General features: G+C 33.7%; 1 protein-coding gene across 9 annotated transcripts in view; it reads right to left on the bottom strand.

Annotated features, from left to right (window-relative positions):
• LOC145321689 (endoplasmic reticulum metallopeptidase 1-like) overlaps positions 1-25127 on the bottom strand; it is a 47104-nt gene that overhangs the window by 7394 nt on the left and 14583 nt on the right. The window contains exons 8-26 of one of the 9 annotated variants that reach the window (XM_080163219.1): positions 22819-22897; positions 22227-22341; positions 21939-21978; positions 21830-21867; positions 21064-21143; positions 19481-19497; positions 19339-19409; positions 18550-18601; positions 17357-17473; positions 16982-17054; positions 12886-12943; positions 12380-12465; positions 11112-11253; positions 10138-10237; positions 9574-9779; positions 8622-8757; positions 7106-7205; positions 3017-3107; positions 1729-1844 (exon numbers count right to left, since the gene is read on the bottom strand). In XM_080163219.1, coding sequence (XP_080019345.1) covers positions 1729-1844; positions 3017-3107; positions 7106-7205; positions 8622-8757; positions 9574-9779; positions 10138-10237; positions 11112-11253; positions 12380-12465; positions 12886-12943; positions 16982-17054; positions 17357-17473; positions 18550-18601; positions 19339-19409; positions 19481-19497; positions 21064-21143; positions 21830-21867; positions 21939-21978; positions 22227-22341; positions 22819-22897 — 1717 coding nt within the window. Of the gene's footprint in view, positions 1-1728; positions 1845-3016; positions 3108-7105; positions 7206-8621; positions 8758-9573; positions 9780-10137; positions 10238-11111; positions 11254-12379; positions 12466-12885; positions 12944-16981; positions 17055-17356; positions 17474-18549; positions 18602-19125; positions 19498-21063; positions 21144-21740; positions 21779-21829; positions 21868-21900; positions 21979-22226; positions 22342-22701; positions 22740-22818; positions 22898-25127 lie in introns of all 9 variants that reach the window. The other 8 variants (XM_080163217.1, XM_080163218.1, XM_080163222.1 and 5 more) reach the window with 8 other exon arrangements.

Raw genomic sequence — 25127 nt, 5'->3', positions numbered from 1 at the left:
TATTTTTAAAGATATCAACCTGATTTTTTTTTAATAATACTTTTTTAACATAACCGAATCAACAAACCATTACAGATTTCATTTTAGGACTTTCCTTCTAGGGGCTTGTGGAGCAATAGACCCCCCAAAACACTAAAAATATGAGTTCTTACCTTATTTTTAAAGATATCAACCTGATTTTTTTTATAATACTTTTTTAACATAACCGAATCAACAAACCATTACAGATTTCATTTTGGGACTTTCCTTCTAGGGCCTTGTGGAGCAAAAGACCCCAAAAAACACTAAAAATATGAGTTCTGTGCTTATTTTTAAAGATATCAACCTGATTTTTTTATAATACTTTTTTTAACATAACCGAATCAAAGAACCATTACAGATTTCATTTTCGGACTTTCCTTCTAGGGTGTAGTGGAGCAAAAGACCCCTAAAACACTAAAAATATGAGTTCTGACCTTATTTTTAAAGAAATGAAATCCGTAATGGTTTCTTCAATCGGTTATGTTGAAAAAGTATTATTTTTAAAAATAAGCACAGAACTCATATTTTTAGTGTTTTTTGGGGTCTTTTGCTCCACAAGGCCCTAGAAGTAAAGTCCCAAAATGAAATCTGTAATGGTTCGTTGATTCGGTTATGTTAAAAAAGTATTATTAAAAAAATCAGGTTGATATCTTTAAAAATAAGGTAAGAACTCATATTTTTAGTGTTTTGGGGGGTCTATTGCTCCACAAGCCCCTAGAAGGAAAGTCCCAAAATGAAATCTGTAATGGTTCGTTGATTCGGTTATGTTAAAAAAGTATTATTAAAAAAAATCAGGTTGATATATTTAAAAATAAGCTCAGAACTCATATTTTTAGTGTTTTGGGGGGTCTATTGCTCCACAAGCCCCTAGAAGGAAAGTCCCAAAATGAAATCTGTAATGGTCTGTTGATTCGGTTATGTTATAAAAGTATTATAAAAAAAATCAGGTTGATATCTTTAAAAATAAGATCAGAACTCATATTTTTAGTGTTTTGGGGGGTCTATTGCTCCACAAGCCCCTAGAAGGAAAGTCCCAAAATGAAATCCGTAATGGTTTCTTCAATCGGTTATGTTGAAAAAGTATTATTTTTAAAAAATCAGGTAGATATCTTTAAAAATAAGCACAGAACTCATATTTTTAGTGTTTTTTGGGGTCTTTTGCTCCACAAGGCCCTAGAAGGAAAGTCCCAAAATGAAATCTGTAATGGTTCGTTGATTCGGTTATGTTAAAAAAGTATTATTAAAAAAAATCAGGTTGATATCTTTAAAAATAAGGTCAGAACTCATATTTTAGTGTTTTGGGGGGTCTATTGCTCCACTAGGCCCTAGAAGGAAAGTCCCAAAATGAAATCTGTAATGGTTCGTTGATTCGGTTATGTTAAAAAAAGTATTATAAAAAAAATCAGGTTGATATCTTTAAAAATAAGTTCAGAACTCATATTTTTAGTGTTTTGGGGGGTCTATTGCTCCACAAGCCCCTAGAAGGAAAGTGCCGAAATTCAATTTTCAAAGAAATACGTGTATATCCAGTCATATAAGAGAGCCTACAAAAAGAATTAGGTTGATAACTTTAAAAACAAGCCCACACGGCCCTCCCAATCTTTGGTACTGAATTTCATTTCCTATAAGTGTACAAACTCCCCCCCCCCCCTTACTTCCAATGCAATTATATATAGAATTCTAGATGAATAAATGAAAACTACTTACTTGTAAAGTTTGGGCATTGGGGCGGGAAGCCAATGATTTATTCTTAGCATCGACGATGCAGGATAGTAGACAGGCATTCCACAGTATAGGTTGGCATCGCATTGTTTAGTAGTAATCTAAATATATGAATAATAGTATACAGGCATTCCACAGTATAGATTGGCATCGCATTGTTTAGTAGTAATCTAAATATATGAAAAATAGTATACAGGCATTCCACAGTATAGATTAGCATCGCATTGTTTGGTAGAAATCTAAATATATGAATATTAGTAGACAGGCATTCCACAGTATAGATTAGAATCGCATTGTTTAGTAGAAATCTAAATATATGAATATTAGTAGACAGTAGACTATAAAAGTTGGAAAGATTTTTAATCAATATAATAGATTTGAAATCTGTATAAAATTTTAAGGATTTTTTTATAAAATTAGTTTTTTATATAATTCTTTATTTAAAGGCGCAAATACAAATTAAGTTAAATAATTTTGAGATCTGTGATTGGTGGATTGAAAACTATCTGCGCTCTGATTGGAGAAGCTTAAGTGACGTACATCATTCAACCAATTAGAGCGTAGGTAGTTTCCAATCCAGCTATCCTATTGGTCAAAATTTATTAACTTAAATCGTATTTGCGCCTTTAAATAAAGAATTATATAAAAAACGAATTTTATAAAAAATCCTTAAAATTTTATGCAGATTTCAAATCTATTATATTGATTAAAAATCTTTCCAACTTTTATAGTCTAGTAGACAGGCATTCCACAGTATAGATTAGCATCGCATTGTTTAGTAGTAATCTAAATATATGAAAAATAGTAGACAGGCATTCCACAGTATAGATTAGCATCGCATTGTTTAGTAGAAATCTAAATATATGAATAATAGTATACAGGCATTCCACAGTATAGATTGGCATCGCATTGTTTAGTAGTAATCTAAATATATGAATAATAGTATACAGGCATTCCACAGTATAGATTAGCATCGCATTGTTTAGTAGTAATCTAAATATATAAATTATAGTAGACAGTATTTATCACATATTATAAACAGCTTTCCGCGGATATAAAAATGTACATTTACAAGATAAAACCAGATAATTTTAGCTCCAACATGCCAAAGGCACGGGCTAAAAAATAGTTTTAATCTTATGATTGTACATTTTTAAATTCGTAGAAAAATGGATATAATACGTTACTATAAATAATTTTTCAGTATGGCTGAGAAACGGTTCCAATCCACCGGATATTAAGCGATTTCGAAGTGATACTGGAAAATGATTACCTCGATAGCACTGGATATCTCTGGCACCCAGCCACGTAGGATATTTGGAGAATTTCTATCCAAATTCACCATAAAGTAGCCAGAGTCAGAACTGAAAAAGATATATTTTTTAACACAGTCGAGTAAAAATTGTAACATGTTTAACTGACAGGGGAAATACAACTGACAATGGATGTACAGTACAACTACAATCCCAATGATTATAAACTAGTGATGGCAATCCGTCGAATTTTTGGGCCGGATTCGGATTCCGGATTCTTAAAGAATCCGTCAAAAAAAAGTGGCGGATTCCAGATTCTTATTTTTGGCGGATTCCGGATTCTAGCAATATTTTAAAAGGATTTTTAAAAAAAAATTTAAAATTAAGTGCTACATAGTATGTCCTAAAAATCAATGTTCTTGGTGTTCTCTATAATTCACTTCATAGAATCGAACCAGATTTTAAAAGATATTATATATAATGATGAAAATCTTTGCCTACAAAGAGGAGGAGTTGAAAGAAAAAACTCAAGACGTTAATTTTAGCCTACCAAATAAAAATCCGGAATCCGCTATTAAAAAACGGATTCCGGATTCGGATTTCAAAATTGGCCAAAAATTGGGCGGATTCCGGATCCGGATTGCCAACCCTATTATAAACAAAAAGTTATTGAGTTTAAAAACTAACCTCCCAAGATTAAATAAAAAATACACAAATTTTTAAGTCAAAGAATTAGAAAACTGGTATGGCTATTAGTATAATTTTTGTATTGCATTGCATTACTTGTAAAATGATTAATCAAATGAAACTGAGGGGGAGGCGGATTTGACACTGGTACATTTTCACATTGTACCTCATTGAAGAAAATACATTGCCGAATTTAAGTACTGTAACTCTTTTGTTACTTTAGTTTTATGTTTTATTTCAAAAAGTGTAATATCCGCATTCACCCTTTATTAAGAGAATGTTCGTTGCTATTTTTAAAAAAATAAATAAATCTGCTAGGTAAATAAAACTGAAAGCTGTCACCGAAACAAGATTTAATATAAAAAAAACGTGAGAATTGGCAAAATTTGGAGACCATGAAAGGTACAAAATAATTCAAGGATAACATAATCAAAAACTGCAAGGCGAGCTAAAATAATAACTATTGAAGGGCTGTGGTAATATTTCTGTCCAAAAATATTGAATCAACCGAAAAAAAAGTAATTGTAAAGCCTATAAAAACAACCAAGTTTTTAGGTTGTTTTTGTTTAAAGAAAAGCTATCCTATTATATAAAGTAGTAAGATTTTTTTTGTCTGTAGCAAAGGATCTCGCTAACTGCTTAACCGATATGGTTATGACTCCCACCCCCCCTTAAAAAAACCCAAACATTTTCCTTCCTTTTCATTTTAAAAACTAAAATTGAAAGCAAATGTATCATAAAACGAAGTAACAATAATGTAGAAAATCTTCTAAATATATCTACAATTTTTAGAATATTATAAAACCAATAAAAAGAAATATTTATAACAGTTTACTAAGTCAGATATTTCAGAATGGTTTATGGTTCATTTGTCTTTTTGTCAACAAAGCTGCTCTAAAAGTTTTTTATATTTTACATCAAAACCAGGGATTTTAGGGGATAAGAAAATTAACGATAAATTGATAAGCAACCCCTAAAATAAAATAAAAAATATCCCTTCTGTAGATCTGAATTATTCGTTGAAAAGTTTTGACTCTACTATATTGGAATCAACCAATTAATAATCAATAAAAGGGATCTTGGACAAAGTAGCTTCAGACAAAGTAGCTTCAGACAAAGTAGCTTCGGACAAAGTAGCTTTAGGACAAAGTAGCTTGATTGCAAAGTAGCCTCCACTAATAATAAAGGTCATGGCCGCAGCTCGGCCCCCTGGCCTGCCTAACCGCGGGCGCTCGGCCCCCTAGCCTATAACCTAACCTAACCAAAAAATTGTAAAAACATTATTAAAACTTGTAAAAACAATATTAAAAATTGTAAAAATCTATCAACCACTTTTTGTAAAATCCACGAAATTCTAAACCACCTATGTATTATCAGTTGATGATATTTTTCTTAAATAAACATTCTGAGGCTAACATAGGTTAGGTTAGGTTATAGGCTAAAGGGCCGAGCGCCCGCGGCTAGGCAGGCCAGGGGGCCGAGCGCTGCGGCCATATTGGAGACTTTTTTTCTTAGGAAGCTACTTTTCTTAAGTAAATGTCCTGAAGCTACTTTGTCTGAAGCTACTTTGTCCAAGATCCAAAAAAAGTATTTAAAGTTTTAAGTGTCCAATGCCCCCCCCCCTAGATATACCACACTTTTCTGGGATCTTGCTGTGTCAAGTCTCAACTGTTGGGAATATCAAAGGATGACTCCATGCAAAATTTGAGCCGGATCCGGCCAAAACCGGCCGTGAATTTTATGAAAAACCGGTTTTTTCCGGTTTTTAGGGGGTATCTGTAAATCGATTCAGCTGGAGCAAAACCGGTTAGAGGTACAAAAAATTTTACTTCACATGAAATTTAGCCAATGCAATTGCCTACAAAATTGTACTTCATCATAAACTTGATTTCCCCTCCTAAATGTCCATTAAAACCTCGGAAACGGCAAAAATCGCCTAAAATCACGCCTTCGGCGGCAAATAACGGCTAAACGGTCAGCCGGAGGCGAATGAAACATAAATAAAGAAATGTCTGCCTCAAAAAGTTGTTCAACATCAAAGAGATGCTTGAAGTCTCTAAAACGACTCCTTCCCCTCCTTTAAGGGGAAAAACTGAAAAAACGTGATTTTCAAAAGTATGCCCACTTCGTGGGTGTGGGGGGCACTGAACCCGTCACCCCAGGGTCACCAAATATAAAGTCTAGGCGGCCCACAATGCTGAAGTTTCACCAAGTGAAAGTCTTATGTCATTATCTCTTATAAGAAAAAAGTTATTAATTAATTAAAATTTCAAATTGTGATTTTTTGATGGATTTCTTTGATGAAATGACAGGCCGGTCAATTTTTAGGCCATTTTTTGCGGTTTTTGGGCCGTCACGCCCAAACGGTTTGAGATAATCTCACGGGACCTTTTGCCCGACCTAAGCCTGGTTATTTGTAAGGTCTAAGAAAAAAAAAATCCCGGATTGGATGAAGCACGACGTCGCTGCGTGCCGTCAAAAATCGCTGGTCGGCTCATTTTGCCCCCTCAAACCCTCACCTCGTGCCATTTTTCTGTGTAAAGATTATAATTATAATCTTTTGCGTAAGTCTGTTTTTTTAGACTTAGGTTGGGCATTTGAAATTTGAAATTTTAATTAATTAATAACTTTTTTCTCATAAGAGATAATGACACAAGACTTTCATTGATGAAATGACAGGCCGGTCAATTTTTAGGCCTTTTTTTGCGGTTTTTGGGCCGTCACGCCCAAACGGTTTGAGATAATCTCACGGGACCTTTTGCCCAACCTAAGTCTGGTTATTTGTGAGGTCTAGGAAAAAAAAACAGTTTTCCCCTTAAAGGAGGGGAAGGAGTCGTTTTAGAGACTTCAAGCATCTCTTTGATGTTGAACAACTTTTGTTGATGATTTTTGGCGATTTTTGCCGTTTCCGAGGTTTTAATGGACATTTAGGAGGGGAAAGAGTTGTCCAATCAAGTTGATGATGAAGTACATTTTTGTAGGCAATTGCATTGGCTAAATTTCATGTGAAGTAAAATTTTTTGTACCTCCAACCGGTTTTGCTCCAGCTGAATCGATTTACAGATACCCCCTAAAAACCGGGAAAAAACGGTTTTTCATAAAATTCACGGCCGGTTTTGGCCGGATCCGGCTCAAATTTTGCATGGAGTCATCCTTTGATATTCCCAACAGTTGATACTTGACACAGCAAGATCCCAGAAAAGTGTGGTATATCTACCCCCCCCCCCTCCGTCCCTGATCTTAACAGACAAACAAGCAAAGGACATCAGGGATCTAAAGGGATAAGACAATGGCTAATAAATGGATGTACATCCCCGATGAAAATCATATTCGTAGGAAGCGGTTTATAATACGATGCTAGACAAAGTTTTTTCGTATGGGTGAGAACCGGTTCCTATCCACCGGATTCGAATGAAACTTACTTTTCCAGAGTCCCCTGCTTGTTGTAGAATTCTCTGTGGGTGTGCAGCACCAGCCCCCGGTGGGGGGAGTAGTTAGGACCTTCCACAGAATACGGAAATCCTAAAATGTTTTCATATTTAAAAAATCTAGTACAAAACATTAAAGCTGCGGCATGTATAACTGTATGTATATTAAGATATAAGTTGGAAGGAATTTTAATGTTAGAGGGAGATTTAAAATCTGCATCAAATTTTAAGGATTTTTTTTTATAAAATTCGTTTTTTGTATAATTCTTTATCTAAAAGCGGAAATACAATTAAGTTCATTGACCAATTGGATAGGTGGATTGGAAACTACATGCGCTCTAATTGGTTGAATGATGTACGACACTTAAGCTTCTCTAATCAGAGCGCAGATAGTTTTCCATCCACCAATCAAAGATGTCAAAATTAATTAACTTAAATTGTATTTCCGCGTTTAGATAAAGAATTATACAAAAAAAACGAATTTTGTAAAAAAAAATCCTTAAAATTTTATGCAGATTTCAAATCTCCCTCTAACATTTAAATTCTTTCCAACTTATATATCTTAATGTTTATGTATGCGAAAATGGCCGATAAATTAATGTACATTGTACATACCCAATGATGATACACTATCCGTTCTGTAGACACTCTGTTGACACTCAACTTAATGAACCAACCAAACAAATTTCAATAGAGGTCACCAATAAAGGAAACATTAAGAAGAAACGAACAAGCAAACGTTAATAAAAAAACTTTAAGGACTTGTTTATAAATTTACGATCAACATTCAAATGTCCCCTCCCTCCCTGTTTTTTAACCAACTTGAATACCTATCCAAAATTAATCCTAAACTAAACATATTCTTAAATATAAACACTTTAAAATATATATTGTAACTGTATGTCATTATATTTAAAAATTTCAAGAAAAGTAATTTTTAATAAGCAAAAATTAGGATATTAAATACCTAAGTAGAGACACTTACATGGAGTTAAACTAAATTAAAATATTTTATTAAAAAGTACATTAAAATACAGTATAAATAAAATATTTAAAATAAATTTGAAGTTAAATCAAATAGTGATTTAAATTGTTATAAGATAAGTCAGCGTTATTAGCTTCCAAGGGATTAAATATTTTTTATTAAAATCTTCATGTTTATTTCCTTTAAAATGAATTAAGAATGGACCTTACACCAGATTATCATTTAATCTAATAAAGTGAAGAGGAAAAACTTTTACCCTACCATCCCAATCACTTAGAATCAGAGAGAGAGAGGGGACAATGCGCTGTTTATTACACTAGTCCCCAAAGTATTATAATAACGTTCATTTGTTGGCTTAACTACTTTAACTTTAACTACATTAAGTTGAGTGTTCAAACGTTTCAACCACTACTTTTAATGTACTGAAGAGGCTATTTTGTGTATCATCATTGGAGGTGTACATCAATTTATCGGCCATTGTCTTATCCCTTTAGATCCCTGACTTTGAAAAGAAAATATCATTACCTAATTTAGTACCAGAAACAAGGACAACAGTGATCAAAGTTGTCATGTAGAGAGCTGTGATCAGATTCATGGGCTTCCGCATCACCATGGCCAGGGGACACAGGAACGAGATGGTGGCCAGGGTCAACAGAGCGGCCTGAAAAGGGTTGTTCATTTAAGTTTATATGAAGAAAAATGAAGAAAACTTTATTAAAAAAGGTTTTCATTGGAAGATTTTTGTGCAATGTTGACATAGTAAAACATTAGTAAAAATTAGCAGATTTTTTCTTTTTTTATTGGAAGATTTCTTTCTAAATAGCTCAAAACAATGCAACGAATATATAATCTTCATGGGAATCGTTCAAACTTTTTTTCCACAGATATATAAAAAAAATGTCAAACCAAAGATTAAGATAATCTGTATTTACATATATCTAGCATTTATTATACTTATGAAAACCATGTAAAATGAAATACCACCTCACTCAGTAAGATAATGAAGCAAAAAGTGCAAGCCATAAGCAAGAAGGCAACAAGCTATTTTAGGAATAGATATAGAAGATCTAGATTGTCAATCTCGCCCTATAACCCATCAAACCTAAAAAGGGATTCCTAGCTTACTTATATACATATTTTATTTGTATTATCTTATCATGCCTTATATTATACGAGCTAAGAAATTTTACACGATATAATTTACCAAAACAAACCTTTACCCCAAGAAATGCGACTATAATTAGCTGACTATGAACTTATTATCAGAATGAAATTAATAAATATCCAAATATGTACACTTTCTAAAAAATAATATGGCCAGATTGTTCCTTTAATGTTTTCCTATTGGTTTATTTAGAATGCGTGAATCTTGAATTTATGAAACACTTAAGAATTAAATAGAACGGTAAACTCTAATAAAGGAATACTCTGTTTTCAAATGATTAATCATGAAATAGAGTAGGTATAATTTTTTTACCTTATACCCGACAATAATATCTGGATTAAGGGCACTGCCCGCCCTCCCCATGATAGGTATGAACATAGCAAAGGTGGTCAGGATCAAATACATGTTCAGTATCAGGGGTATCAGCAGCGACACCAGGTGGATCAACAGCCAGGTCAGGTCGTGCGGCCGCCGTTTGGCCGGACTACGCTCGTACATGGACTCCAACAGAATGCGTCCTAAACATATGCTTTGTTTTAGGAAGTGATATTATAACTGAGTAAAAATATTAGGGTATAGTCCCTTTCGTGGCAAAGCCCCTTAATCTCGTATTCTTCGTAATTTCACAGTAGTTTTTCTCCTATTTCTAGCCCCTGCAGGGCCAATTGCCTAAATTTGCGGGGCAATCACCTAATTCAGTATAACTTAGCCTAAAATAACATATCAAAAGCCATTTTGAAAATACGACGAATCGCCCCTTAAGGGGCTTTGCCACGAAAGGGACTATACCCAAATATACAAAATGGTAGAAACAATGAATAATTTTCTATAAAGAATAACAAAACAAGTAAAATTATGATAAATAAAACTTCTTACCTAGTGTAGGGAATAGGACCCAGACCATACAGAAAAAGGAAGACTTGAGTTTAAAAATTGTCATCACAAGTGTAAAAAGTGCCCACTCGGCTCTGCTAACCTGTAACAAAAAAAAGTATTAAAAAAATTGAATCCAATATTTTTCTTCAATTCTTTTTACCAACTTCGAAATTAAAAGCGAAGCTTTTCTATAATTAGGGTCGGTCAGTCCGTCCGTAACGGATAGCTTTTTTCGTTAATTAAATTTAGGCATGTTAAAATTGTCCTATCGATTTCAAACTTTGCATGATGATTCCTGTAGTAGTTAAGTACGATTTAGAAAGCGTAGCAACTCTATAATTGTTACCTGAATTTCCGTACGTCCATTTTAAACATGTTGATTTTTTTGTCCTAAAAATGTCAGTATGTCCTTAAACATAATTCTGTTCTTAAGAAGTACAAGAGTTAATGTTCGTTTGTCATACCGTTTCAGAGCTTCGCTTTTAAGGGTGTTGTCGTCCTTGTTTACTCTACAACTTGGTTGGTTTGGAGTCAAACAAGATTTAAGCCAAAACATAAATTCTTTCCAAGACGTTTTTAAAAAGCACCATGGAGAAACCACTTGAAGGAATGGAGAGGGATAAACCTTTATAATGCCTACAAGAAGCTACACTGTAATTGAGAACCATATCAGTCCATCGGTTAGCAAGGTCTATAGTTATATATTACACACAGGCTGACATCATGTTACTTTTATATAAAGATAATACAACTTTTTAATATGATTTAATTAGCTTAATGGTTATAGAATTAAGTGGATAGGTATTATGACAGGGTAAAAATTGTCGTCAAGTTGCTAATCATTTATTGGCCAATTAGGTTCATCCGGAGGAAATTGGGTAAAGGGGGTAGATCTTTATTTTGGCCAACTAAAAGATTCACTTTATTATAGTACATGATAATCTGACGTAATAATAAATCCTTTATTAGCTTACCTCAAAGTAAAGAGACTCAATGACCCAGATACCATCAGTGAACTGGAAATACTTCTTCTGCTTGGGCAGGGCGAATACAAAGACGGCAATTACAGAACATAGAGTTGGAAACATGTAGAGTGGCAGTACCAACCAGGGCTTACTAAACATAGAATAATAATTACAGAAAATAGAGTTGGAAACATGTAGATGTATTCATAATATCCACCATAGTAGCTATGAGGGTCACCACTAGAAAACTAGCAACACTAGCTTACCTATACCAAGACATAAATGTATTCATTATATCCACCATAGTAGCTATGAGGGTCACCACTAGAAAACTAGCAACACTAGCTTACCTATACCAAGACATAGATGCATTCATAATATCCACCATAGTAGCTATGAGAGTCACCACTAGAAAACTAGCAACACTAGCTTACCTATACCAAGACATAAATGTATTCATTATATCCACCATAGTAGCTATGAGGGTCACCACTAGAAAACTAGCAACACTAGCTTACCTATACCAAGACATAGATGCATTCATAATATCCACCATAGTAGCTATGAGAGTCACCACTAGAAAACTAGCAACACTAGCTTACCTATACCAAGACATAGATGTGTTCATAATATCCACTATAGTAGCTATGAGGGTCACCACTAGAAAACTAGCAACACTAGCTTACCTATACCAAGACATAGATGTGTTCATAATATCTATCATAGTAGCTATGAGAGTCACCACTAGAAAACTAGCAACACTAGCTTACCTATACCAAGACATAGATGTGTTCATAATATCTATCATAGTAGCTATGAGAGTCACCACTAGAAAACTAGCAACACTAGCTTACCTATACCCAGACATAGATGCATTCATAATATCTTCCATAGTAGCTATGAGGGTCACCACTAAAAAACTAGCAACACTAGCTTACCTATACCAAGACATAGATGCATTCTTAATATCTACCATAGTAGCTATGAGAGTCACCACTAGAAAACTAGCAACTCAAGCTTACCTATACCAAGACATAGATGTATTCATAATATCCACCATAGTAGCTATGAGAGTCACCACTAAAAAACTAGCAATACTAGCTTACCTATACCAAGACATAGAGGCATTCATAATATCTTCTACCATAGTAGCTATGAAGGTCACCACTAGAAAACTAGCAACACTAGCTTACCTATACCAAGACATAGATGCATTTATAATATCCACTATAGTAGCTATGAGAGTCACCACTAGAAAACTAGCAACACTAGCTTACCTATACCAAGACATAGATGCATTCATAATGTCAACCATGGTAGCTATGAGGGTCACCACTAGAAAGCTTGCCACACAACCACAAACCTAAGATAATAAAATCAAATTGTTTATCATATGCGAAAACACAAGGGGAATAGTAGCGTTCACAATATTGCGTAAAAATGTGAGTAAGATTACAAAAGGCGCTTATTAGGTCAACCTGTTTTTAAATTTGTTTAATTTTACTATGTGTTTAGTCAACATTAAGAACAGTTACACTTAATAAGCGCCTTTGACTGGAATTTACTAACGTAACAACTTTACGCAATATTGTAAAAGCTACTATTCCCTTTTAAATAGTTAACATGTCGTCAATTTGTCTTTACGCTTTTAACTACATCTCATAATTAAATCGAATTATTGGTTTATAAGTTTGGACACTAATAGATTGGAACCAAGCAATTAAAATACAATAAAAGTACCCAAAGTTTTTTGAGCAAACGAATAAAATAAAGTTTGGCTGACCTGTACTCCAAAAGTAAAAAGAAGCTGCTTCACATAGATTGATCTACTCACTCCAAATCTAAATATTAATTTCATAATATAATTTTTAATTATCTTTTAAATTACGTCATGTTGTTAAAAGCGAAGCTATTCTATAATTAGGGTCGGTTAAAAGCGAAGATTTTCTATAATTAGGGTCCGTCCGTAACGGTAAGCTTTTTTTCGTTAATTTAGACATGTTAGAATTGTCCTATCGATTTCAAACTTTGCATGATGATTCCTGTTGTAGTTAGGTATGACTTAGAAAGCGTAGCAACTCTATTATCGGTACCAGAATGTCATTGTCCATACGTCCATGTTCATTTTTAACTATTTTAACAACTTTTTATGCGATATAATAATCCGATTGAACTGATTTTTGGAGTAGTGATTCCTATGCTAACAAAGTACAGTATTATAAACGAAGCATATCTATAATCAAGTCCTAAAAATGTAAGTATGTCCTTTAAACAGTATCCTATAATTAACAGTTTAGCAACAAATTTACGTAAAATTTTGTTATAACTAAAATACTTATATCCTGCTTATTCAGTTCTACGAGAGTTAATATTCATATGTCCTACCGTTTCAGAGCTTGGCTTTTATGGATGTAGTCATTCTTGTTGGTAATACTTTAAATTATATCATCTTTTTAAAGTTTTTTTTCTGATTAAATAAAATATACCTAATAATATTACGTTCTGCAATAAATGCATTAAGTTGCAATTAAATATGGCAATTATATTGAGTGGATACCTTTTAAATGTTTCATATATGACTAGAAAATTTAGTTTCATAATAACAAGGATGACAACATCCATAAAAGCAAATCTCTGAAACGGTAAGACAATCGAGCTGATTAAGAAGAGTATAAATGTAAAGATCTAAATAAGGGGGGGGGGGGAAGTTCTGACACTTTTGCGTAAACAGTGATTATAGGCTTTGTCTTTGGAGATAATGGATAGGTTATTTGGCAAAAAAGTTTCCTTTTGGGATGTAGTTTTCCTATTTTCAAAAAAATTTTGGATTCGGCCTCCAGGTTCCGGTACTCCAGGCCTCCAGGTGGATTCTGGACAGGTAAAAATTAAAAATTCAAGATAGAACATAACTTATTTAACAAAAGTTGGTACTTTTTGGATGGTATGAACTAATTTGAAGAAATTTTTGAAATCGGGCTCCAGGTTCTGGTACTGCAGGGCTCCAGGTGGATCCTGGACAGGTAAAAATTGAAAATTTTTAATTTTAAAGTTAGAACAAAACTTATTTAACAAAAGTTGGTACTTTATGGATGGTATGAACTAATTTGAAGAAATTTTTGGATTCGGCCTCCAGGTTCCGGTACTCCAGGCCTCCAGGTGGATTCTGGACAGGTAAAAATTGAAAATTCAAGATAGAACAAAACTTATTTAACAAAAGTTTGTACTTTATGGATGGTATGGACTAATTTAAAGAAATTTTTGAAATCGGGCTCCAGGTTCTGGTACTGCAGGCCTCCAGGTGGATCCTGGACAGGTAAAAATTGAAAATTTTTAATTTTAAAGTTAGAACAAAACTTATTTAACAAAAGTGGCTTCTTTATGGATGGTATGAACTAATTTGAAGAAAATTTTGAAATCGGGCTCCAGGTTCAGGTTATGCAGGTCTCCAGGTGGATCCTGGACGGGTAAAAATTGATAATTTTTACTTTAAAAGTTAGAACAAAACTTATTTTTACAAAAGTGGCTTCTTTATAGATGGTATTAACTAATCTGAAGAAAATTTTGATATCGGGCTCCAGGTTCAGGTGCTGCAGGCCTCCAGGTGGATCCTGGACAGGTAAAAGTAAAAAATTTTTACTTTAAAAGTTAAAACAAAACTTATTTTTACAAAAGTGGCTTATTTATAGATGGTTTTAACTAATCTGAAGAAAATTTTGAAATCGAGCTCCAGGTTCAGGTACTGCATGCCTCCAGGTGGATCCTGGACAGATAAACAGTAATTTTTTACTTTAATAGTTAGAAAAAAACTTATTTAAAAAAAGTGGCTTCTTTATAGATGGTATGAACTATTTTGAAGAAAATTTTGAAATCGGGCTTCAGGTTCAGGTACTGCAGGCCTCCAGGTAGATCCTGGACAGGTAAAAATTGAAATCCTTTACTTTAAAAGCTAGAACAAAACTTATTTAACAAAAGTGGCTTCTTTATGGATGGTAGGAAGTAATTTGAAGAAAAATTTGAAATTGGGCTCCAGGTTCAGGTACTGCAGGCCTCCAGGTAGATCCTGGACATGTAAAAATTGAATTTTTTCACTTTAAAAGTTAGATCAAAACTTTTTTTACAAAAGTTGATACTTTATGGATGGTATTAACTAATTTGAAGAAAATTTTGAAATTTCAAAATTTTCTTCAAATTACTTCCTACCATCTTTAAAGAAGCCACTTTTGTCAAATAAGTTGTTTTAACTTTTAAAATAAAATTTTTTAATTTTTACCTGTCCAGGATCCACCTGGAGGCCTGCAGTACCTGAACCTAGAGCCCGATTTCAAAATTTTCTTCAAATTACTTCCTACCATCCATAAAGAAGCCACTTTTGTTAAATAAGTTTTGTTCTAACTTTTAAAGTAAAAATTGAAATTTTTACCTAAACCTGGAGCCCGATTTCAAAATTTTTTTCAGATTAGTTAATACCATCTATAAAGAAGCCACTTTTGTTAATTAAGTTTTGTTTTAACTTTTAAAGTAAAAATTTCAGTTTTTACCTGTCCAGGATCCACCTGAAGGCCTGCAGTACCTAAACCTGGAGCCCGATTTCAAAATTTTTCTTCAAATTAGTTAATACTATCTATAAAGAAGCCACTTTTGTCAAATAAGTTTTGTTCTAACTTTTAAAGTAAAAAAATTCAGTTTTTACCTGTCCAGGATCCACCTGGAGGCCTGCAGTACCTGAACCTGGAGCCCAATTTCAAAATTTTCTTCAGATTAGTTAAAATCATCTATAAAGAAGCCACTTTTGTTAAATAAGTTTTGTTCTAACTTTTAAAGTAAAAATTTTCAATTTTTACCTGTCCAGGATCCACCTGGAGGCCTGCAGTACCAGAACCTGGAGCCCGATTTCAAAAATTTCTTCAAATTAGATCATACCATCCATAAAGTAGCAACTTTTGTTAAATAAGTTTTGTTCTAACTTTTAAAGTAAAAATTTTCAATTTTTACCTGTCCAGGATCCACCTGGAGGCCTGCAGCACCTGAACCTGGAGCCCAATTTCAAAAATTTCTTCAAATTAGTTCATACCATCCATAAAGTACAAACTTTTGTTAAATAAGTTATAAGTTTTGTTCTATCTTGAATTTTTAATTTTTACCTGTCCAGAATCCACCTGGAGGCCTGGAGTACCGGAACCTGGAGGCCGAATCCAAAAATTTCTTCAAATTAGTTCATACCATCCATAAAGTACCAACTTTTGTTAAATAAGTTTTGTTCTAACTTTAAAATTAAAAATTTTCAATTTTTACCTGTCCAGGATCCCCCTGGAGGCCTGCAGTACCATAACCTGGAGTCCGATTTCAAAAATTTCTTCAAATTAGTTCATACCATCCATAAAGTACCAACTTTAATTAAATAAGTTTTGTTCTATCTTGAATTTTCAATTTTTACCTGTCCAGAATCCACCTGGAGGCCGAATCCAAAATTTTTTTGAAAATAGGAAAACTACATCCCAAAAGGAAACTTTTTTGCCAAATAACCTATCCATTATCTCCAAAGACAAAGCCTATAATCACTGTTTACGCAAAAGTGTCAGAACTTCCCCCCCCCCCCTTGTACCCAAGTAAAATTTGTTTTAAAACTGCTTAGGTAAACACAGGACTATTTATGAACTCTTTTGGACGTACGGACTTTCCCATAACGATTATAGGGTTGCTATGGTTTCTAAACCTAATAGTTATAGAAATCATCATCCAAAATTCAAAATAGATACGACAATTCTAACATGTTTAAATTAAAATTTCTTTAAATTTTAATAAAAAATTAATTCTGCCGTTTTAAAGATCTTAGTGGACCTACAGAAAGACATTAGGTTAATTTGGTTTTTATATTATACCTGTAACTGTTCTTGATTTTATCAAATAACTTGTAGATGGTGAATAGAACAACTAGCATATTTACAGCCATTCCTAGTTGTATCAAACCTTAGTATTGTGCCAAGGATCTAAAGGGATAAGACAATGGCCCAAAAATTAATGTAGATCCTAAATGATGATACATACATATATATTGCACTTAGTGGTTAAAACGTTTAGATACTCAACTTAATGAACCAACTAATTAAAATTCCATTAATGTCCCTAAAGTTATAATACCAACGAATAAGAAAACGTGCTTATGAAGACTTTCGGGACTTCAACAGCACAATATCCCCTACCTCCATTTTAAAATGTTTCAAGAACTTGTCAATATACTAAGGTTTGCATCCTGCCTATCCATTCTGGGTAGTGGACCAGGACCAGGCCAAGAAAATCAAAGAAAACAACTCCACCCTCACTGTGGGACCCTGTATCTGCTAATACAGAACTCTGAGCTATATGCTGTACAACTAGAATAATGAAAATATAAAATAACTCCACTGTGAGACCCTGTATCTGCTAATACAGAACTCTGAGCTATATGCTGTACAACTAGAATAATGAAAATATAAAATAACTCCACTCTGAGACCCTTTATCTGCTAATACAGAACTCTGGGCTATATGCTGTACAACTAATATAATGAAAATATAAAATAACTCCACTGTGAGACCCTGTATCTGCTAATACAGAACTCTGAGCTATATGCTGTACAACTAGAATAATGAAAATATAAAATAACTCCACTGTGAGACCCTGTATCTGCTAATACAGAACCCTGGGCTATATGCTGTACAACTAGAATAATGAAAATATAAAATAACTCCACTGTGAGACCCTGTATCTGCTAATACAAACTCTGAGCTATATGCTGTACAAATAGAATAAAGAAATTATAATATAACTCCGCTGTGAGACCTTGTATCTGCTAATACAGAACTCTGAGCTATATGCTGTACAACTAGAATATAGAAAATAAAATATAACTCCACTGTGGGACCCTGTATCTGCTAATACAGAACTCTGAGCTATATGCTGTACAACTAGAATATAGAAAATATAATATAACTCCACTGTGGGACCCTGTATCTGCTAATACAGAACTCTGAGCTATATGCTGTACAACTAGAATATAGAAAATATAATATAACTCCACTCTGGGACCCTGTATCTGCTAATACAGAACTCTGAGCTATATGCTGTACAACTAAATACAATTTTGACATCTGTGATTGGTGGCTTGAAAATTATCTTCGCTCTGTTAGGAGAAGCTTAAGTGTCGCACATCATTCAACCAATTAGAGCGCAGGTAGTTTCCAATCCACCCATCCTATTGGTCGAAATTTATTTACTTAAATTGTATTTCCGCTTTTAGGTCAACAATTATACAAAAAACGAATTTTATAAAATTTGATGCAGATTTCAAATCTCCCTCTAACATTAAAATTCCTTCCAACTTATATATCCTATTATATTACATATACCATTACCCATGCCCCTCTATTCTTGCATAACTAGGTAAACAACATGGGATAAAATAAGTTACCTGCAAGCAAATTGTCCCCAGCTCTCTGAATACTTCCAGGTGGTATACTTTCCTGCAAATAAATAATTCAATTTTCACTTTTATTCATAACATGTGACATGTTTAATTGTCGCGAGAATAAATCTATAAATATAGATGTATAACCCTTGAAGGGGACCTTTTTCGTCTGCTAGCAAATTGCTTCATGCTCTTTTCTAGCGACTTGGCTGTGTTGTTATTCTTGATTTTCAAGAAAAGTCGGCAAAAGGTCATCGAGAAGAAGACATACAATTATTTAACCTCTTCCCCTCTCTCTTGGAAAAATTGTTATTGTTTGCAACTGTATGCACATCTCAATTAAGCAAATATGATTTGAAATTGTTACCTCGGTTAGGTATCATACTTTGTATCCATTCTTCATATAGTCAATATCCAGCCCTGGAATCTTACCTCTGTATCATACTTTGTATGGTATACATATGATATCCATTCTTCATGTAGTCAATATCCAGCCCTGGAATCTTACCTCTGTATCATACTTTGTATGGTATACATATCTATTCTTCATGTAGTCAATATCCAGCCCTGGAATCTTACCTCTGTATCATACTTTGTAAGGTATACATATCCATTCTTCATGTAGGCAATATCCAGCCCTGGAATCTTACCTCTGTATCATACTTTGTATGGTATACATATCCATTCTTCATGTAGGCAATATTCAGCCCTGGAATCTTACCTCAGTATCATACTTTGTATGGTATACATATCCATTCTTCATGTAGGCAATATCTAGCCCTGGAATCTTACCTCTGTATCATACTTTGTATGGTAGACATATCCATTCTTCATGTAGTCAATATCCAGCCCTGGAATCTTACCTCTGTATCATACTTTGTATGGTAGACATATCCATTCTTCATGTAAGCAATATCCAGCCCTGGAATCTTACCAAAATCTCGGAAAATCCTAAAAACATTAACTTGATAAATGGTTAGAATATAAGGCATGTATGTCTGTCTGTCTGTACCTATGTTCCTTTAGAAACGGGTTGGCCGATGGAGCTATGCTTATCAGAATAGCTTTATATCATTAAAGGAAGGATTTAGGCTCCCCCCCGACAGAACTATAAACTCGGCACCCTTGCCTGCCTAGCCGCAGCGCTCGGCTCTCTAGCCTGCCTAGCCGCGGGCGCTCGGCTCCCGTCCTGGGGGAGGGGGGGGGGGGGAAGAGGGGGAATATAAAAATGTTATAACGTTGAAAAATAAGAGTATAACGCCGGTTTCTTTTTAATTAAAAAATTAATTTATTTAAATCAGAAAAAGATTAAAAACAAATAATATCATGATATTAAATTTTAATAAAGAAGAAAGATATTATAAAATATTAAATTCATGAATGTATAATATTTAATAATTTCTTATTATTTTTGCGTGGTACAAAAAGATGGATTCATTCTATTATTAATTATAAAAGATTTTTTAATTTAATTTGAAAACTTAGTAATGACGCCTATCGTTTCTTTTCGAGTGTTATTATGTTAATTCATATTTTAACAAGGATGACAACATCCATAAAAGCGAAGCAGTGAAACGGTAGGACAAACGGACATTAACAATTGTATAGTGTCAGAACTGAATAATCATAATATAAATGTATAAGAGTCAAAGCAAAATTGTAAGTAAATTTGTTGAAAAACTGCTTGATTTAGGATAATGTTTATGGACATACTTACATTTTTAGGACTTGATTATAGAGTTGCTTCGCTTATTACATTATACTTTGTTGTCCTAGGAATCAATATACCAAAAATCAGATCAATCGGATGATTAGATCACTTAAAAATTTGTTGTTAAAAAAGTAAAAAAATCAACATGTTTAAAATGGACGTACGGACATTTTGGTGATGATTATAGAGTTGCTACGCTTTCTAAATCGTACCTAACTATTAAAGGAATCACCATACAAAATTTGAAATCGATAGGACAATTCTAACATGCCTAAATTAACGAAAAAAGCTATCCGTTACGGACGTACGGACGGACGTACGGACGTACGGACGTACGGACGGACGGACCGACCCTAATTATAGAAAAGCTTCGCTTTTAAAAATACATTCTCAAGGTATAATACTAAATTATTTAAACTTTGACTAAGAAATGAAAAAAATGAAGCTATAAATAATTCAAAATAAAAAGAGGGAAGCACAAAAAATCACGGATATACATTAGATAAACAGAAAAGTGAGTTTAAGAGCAGGTGTTTTCCGTTGTATTATGATTAAAAAATAAATTAAAATCAAAGAGATTTAATATGCGATGTATCATAGAGAAAAAAGTCATGAGACCTTCATAAAAAAATATTTTAGTAATTTAAAGCATACTTAGCAAGTTGTGTTTTTACTGCATGGTCTTTGGTAAGGGGCATCTTCACGAAGTCTATATTAAATTGCAGTCAGGAAAATCATAACTTCCAATTACGGACAGACGGATAAAATAAATAATAGAGTAACTATACTACTAAAACCTGTCCAACCTGAAATCTGTATCAGCAGGAATGACGCCACTCTGGAATAGTTCTTGTCCAATAACACTTGCAAAGGGATGTGGAGCAACCTAAATAAAAAGAAAGTCACTAAAGTTAGCTTAAACATATGTTAATGGTACTTTTCTATATTATAGTATATAATTTTTTTTTTAAGCCATATTGTACTTGAACGTGGAGCTTGAGCTGGCTCTAGTGGCTATACAAAATTGTCTCAATCGTCCTACTCCAGGACATTACTTAGGTCCAAACACTAAGAAACTATGTTCACACACACACAAAACCAAAACAGGAGGGTCCTAGAAGATTGTTCTTTTTAGGTTAGCTTTATATAGATGGTTTGATATAAAACCTTTACTTTGTTGTTTGAAAAATGAATTCACCTATTGTTAACCAATTAAAAGCTTAACATATGTTTAGGATGTAAAAATATTTTTATAAAGAAAGAAATTATTAGATGGTCATAAAAAATTTGTTTCAGACTATTATTAATTTGATTTATACGACTATACTCAGAAAACGCTATCTCTAAATAAGCTGCCACTAGCCATGAATGTCCAGGTCCTGTCTGGAACACACACACACAAACGCCCACACACATACCTCTGCGTAAGCTGCCACCAGCCATGGATGTCCAGGTCCTGTTTGGAACACACACAAACACATACCTCTGCATAAGCTGCCACCAGCCATGGATGTCCAGGTCCTGTCTGGAACACACGCACACACAAACACACACACACACACACACACAAACCTCTGCATAAGCTGCCACCAGCCATGGATGTCCAGGTCCTGTCTGGAACACACACAAACACACACACATACCTCTGCGTAAGCTGCCACCAGCCATGGATGTCCAGGACCTGTCTGGAACACCAGCTCTCGTCCACCACTTCCACATGCCTTAATAATCATTATATAAACACAGGGATCTAAAGGGAAGGGATAAGAAAAAAGCTGATAAATTGATCGTGTACATTCCGAATGCTAATACACAAAATTACCCCTTCTGTAGATTAATAATAGTGGATGACACGTTTGAACACTTAACTTAATAAATCAACCAATCATCACTCAACTCCCCAAAGTTGTTAGGCCAACGAATAAGAAAATGTTATAGTAAAACTTTGGGTACTTCTTGCCACGCCTACCTCAAGGTTGATGAAGGCTCTAATTTGATCCGCCCACACGTGTTGTGTGATGAAACCATGAGCAGCGGGTAACATATTTTCTTCCGCCCCGTTGAACAGAAATATCAAGTTATGCCTAAAAAAAAACTATTTCTCAGAATGTATTAAGCACTGAAGCAATGCCATTATGTTAGGTGAACTGTTTTAAAGTTAAGCTATTAGAATACAATCTTGGCAGTTAAAGAAGATGATCAAGAGTGTAAGGAAATGTGGCGTCCCTTGACAAGACATACCAGCAATTTTATTTTGGGTGCTACTCCCTTAGTTTTAGAGATAATTGAGTAAAATCTTTTTGGTTGAGTCAACAATTACCCAAGTTTTGGCATCTTTAATAAAAACGGCGTTGGGACAGTTTACCGGTAAACCGCCGTTTTCCGCGTTACGGACGTTCCGATCAAGTGAGTTATAAAGTAGTTCCTTTTCTTAAACTATGTACCTGAACTGCTTGTCAGATTGAGTGATAATCTCCAGGACCTCCAGCATGATTGCACATGATACTCACACACTCACACCTACACACACACACACACACACACACACACAAACTATGTACCTGAACTGCTTGTCAGATTGAGTAATAATCTCCAGGACCTCCAGCATAATTGCACATGATACAGCATCATCACTGGCACCTGAAAAATTTTGATTATTAAGATCTCAAGAAAGTACATACGTAAAGTTTCCACATATAAAACATAATATGCAAAAAAATAATAAAGTGTATATTTATAATCCAATAATCAGAATCCATAAATACAATAGAAATCTGGATAATCAATAATGCATTCGATTTCTCCAGAATGTCACCCCGTATCAAATATTTTTTTGACAGATTTTACTTAAAATTTCAAAATTACCTAATCTAATATTTTTAATTACAATAATTTATAATCTGAATTTTGTGCATTTTATTACTAGGTATTTTAATACATAATTTGGATTAAAGCCGCAGATACATTATGGTTAGGTCCTGTACATTTGAACAAATTGAAAAATGACAAGACACGTCAAACAAAATTATTATATACTTTGAATGTTGATTTAGTAAGTTGATAAATAAATATATTTCTAAATATAATGAAATTGCTACAGCTGTATTCTTTTGAGTCACAAATATTCTTGTTTAAATTTTTCAAATGTTACACAATGTGAACAAAATGCATTTCTAATAAATCTTTTGATGTGGATTAATTAAGTCTGGCAAAATTGTGGAGCTAATTACATTATGACCAATATTTTTCCATAAAAAAGTAAATATATCAAGGTAATTTCATTAAAAGTTACCTAGGAACTTTTCTGTTACTAAGTAGGTAATAACTTAAACACATTTTTTACAACAATCCTTACTTTCTATTTTGTAGTTTTATATTTAAGTATATTAACACAGAAAATTTTAAGAACTCAGAAAATTCTGTCAGTTACAAAAATTTAAAACTTTTGCTTTGAATAATGAATAATAAATAAACACACACGAAGGAAAAATTACTCTTAATCTTGAATGTCAACTAAGATTTTTAAAAGTTGAGCAAAGAAAAAAAGGCAAAAAGAAACTTTGAAGAAGTGTTGAGTATGCAGGGCATAGTAAAACAGCTTTCACGGATATTAAAATGAAAAGTTTTAAGATTATAACCAGTTTTGTTAGCCCCAAGGCGAGAAACGGTTCTAATCCAGCGAATATCAATCAGTTTCAAAGTAATACTGGAATAAAAAATTCTTGCTCTTTATTGTTATATGCATGCGTACTTGCAAATGCTCCTTTCATAATATAAAAATTTTCTAAATAAAAAAAGAAATTTTTTATTCTAATATATCTTTTATACAATAGTTTTGAATTTTGTCAATAAAAAAGCAAGTCATAAAATCTCTCTTCTTTTAATTTAAAAAGAAAGAATGTACACGTGTGTACATGCAAATGTTCCTTTTATAATATAAAATTTTTATAGATGTGACAAGGACCAAAGATGACAACATCCATTAATAAAGAAGCAAAAATGAAATCACAGGTAAAATTACGGACAAGGAGAGTTAAAGAACATTTGGTGGAATCAATAATACATTTTTGGAGAGAGAAAATCACGAAACCTCTCTCATGTAATTTTATAGCTTTTAATATTAATATTTTGTATGATGCCTGACTATGTTTTTTTGTTTGTTTGTCTGTGTGTATGTTTGTCTGTTTGTACCGAAGGATCTCGCTAACTGTTGAACCGATATGGTGTGTGTGTAGCCATAGTTTGGACCTAAGTAGTCATGGAGTTGGACGAGACACTTTTGAATGCTAGCATCAGTACAAGTACTTGACCCGCTGTCTCAAGGGACCTATTCTTTATTACCTCACCCTCGCCAAGTATGGCAGGTGTCCCAAATTAAGTCACCGTAATGAATGACGCTCTCCACAGAGGAGCTTGGGTAAGGGTTGCACTGACATTATGTACTTGACTATTGAGTATCCAAACTACCCAATTATCACCCTTCTTACACAACCAAGGGGAAGTTGCGTGAATGAACTGCGACTGAGAAATTTGAGTCGCCACATGGAGACTTGAACTCGAACTCTCACCACCGTAACTCAGTGCGTTACCACTGAGCTACGACGCCCAATATGGTACTTCTCATAGGACCAGAGAAGATTTTTAACTATTTTGGGATGGGTACCACCACCCTCCCCAGAGAAATCAATAAAAATAAAAAAAACGCCGCCCCTGCGGTCATTTTTGCAATTAGCTAAAAACATAACCAACACAATCTAGAGGCAAAAAAAATATTTTTGGTAGATCGCTGATTTTAAAAATAGATTGAAGAGAAAAAATTTTACATGTCCCTAGAGGCCTCTAGGGGCGTATTCGCTAGTAAATGAATAAA

This window comes from Acartia tonsa, chromosome 6, assembly GCF_053477335.1.
Source record: "Acartia tonsa isolate MP-2025a chromosome 6, ASM5347733v1, whole genome shotgun sequence".
NCBI lineage: Eukaryota > Metazoa > Arthropoda > Copepoda > Calanoida > Acartiidae > Acartia > Acartia tonsa.
Note: the sequence above shows the minus strand (reverse complement) of the source record. Positions and strands in the feature narration are given on the sequence as shown.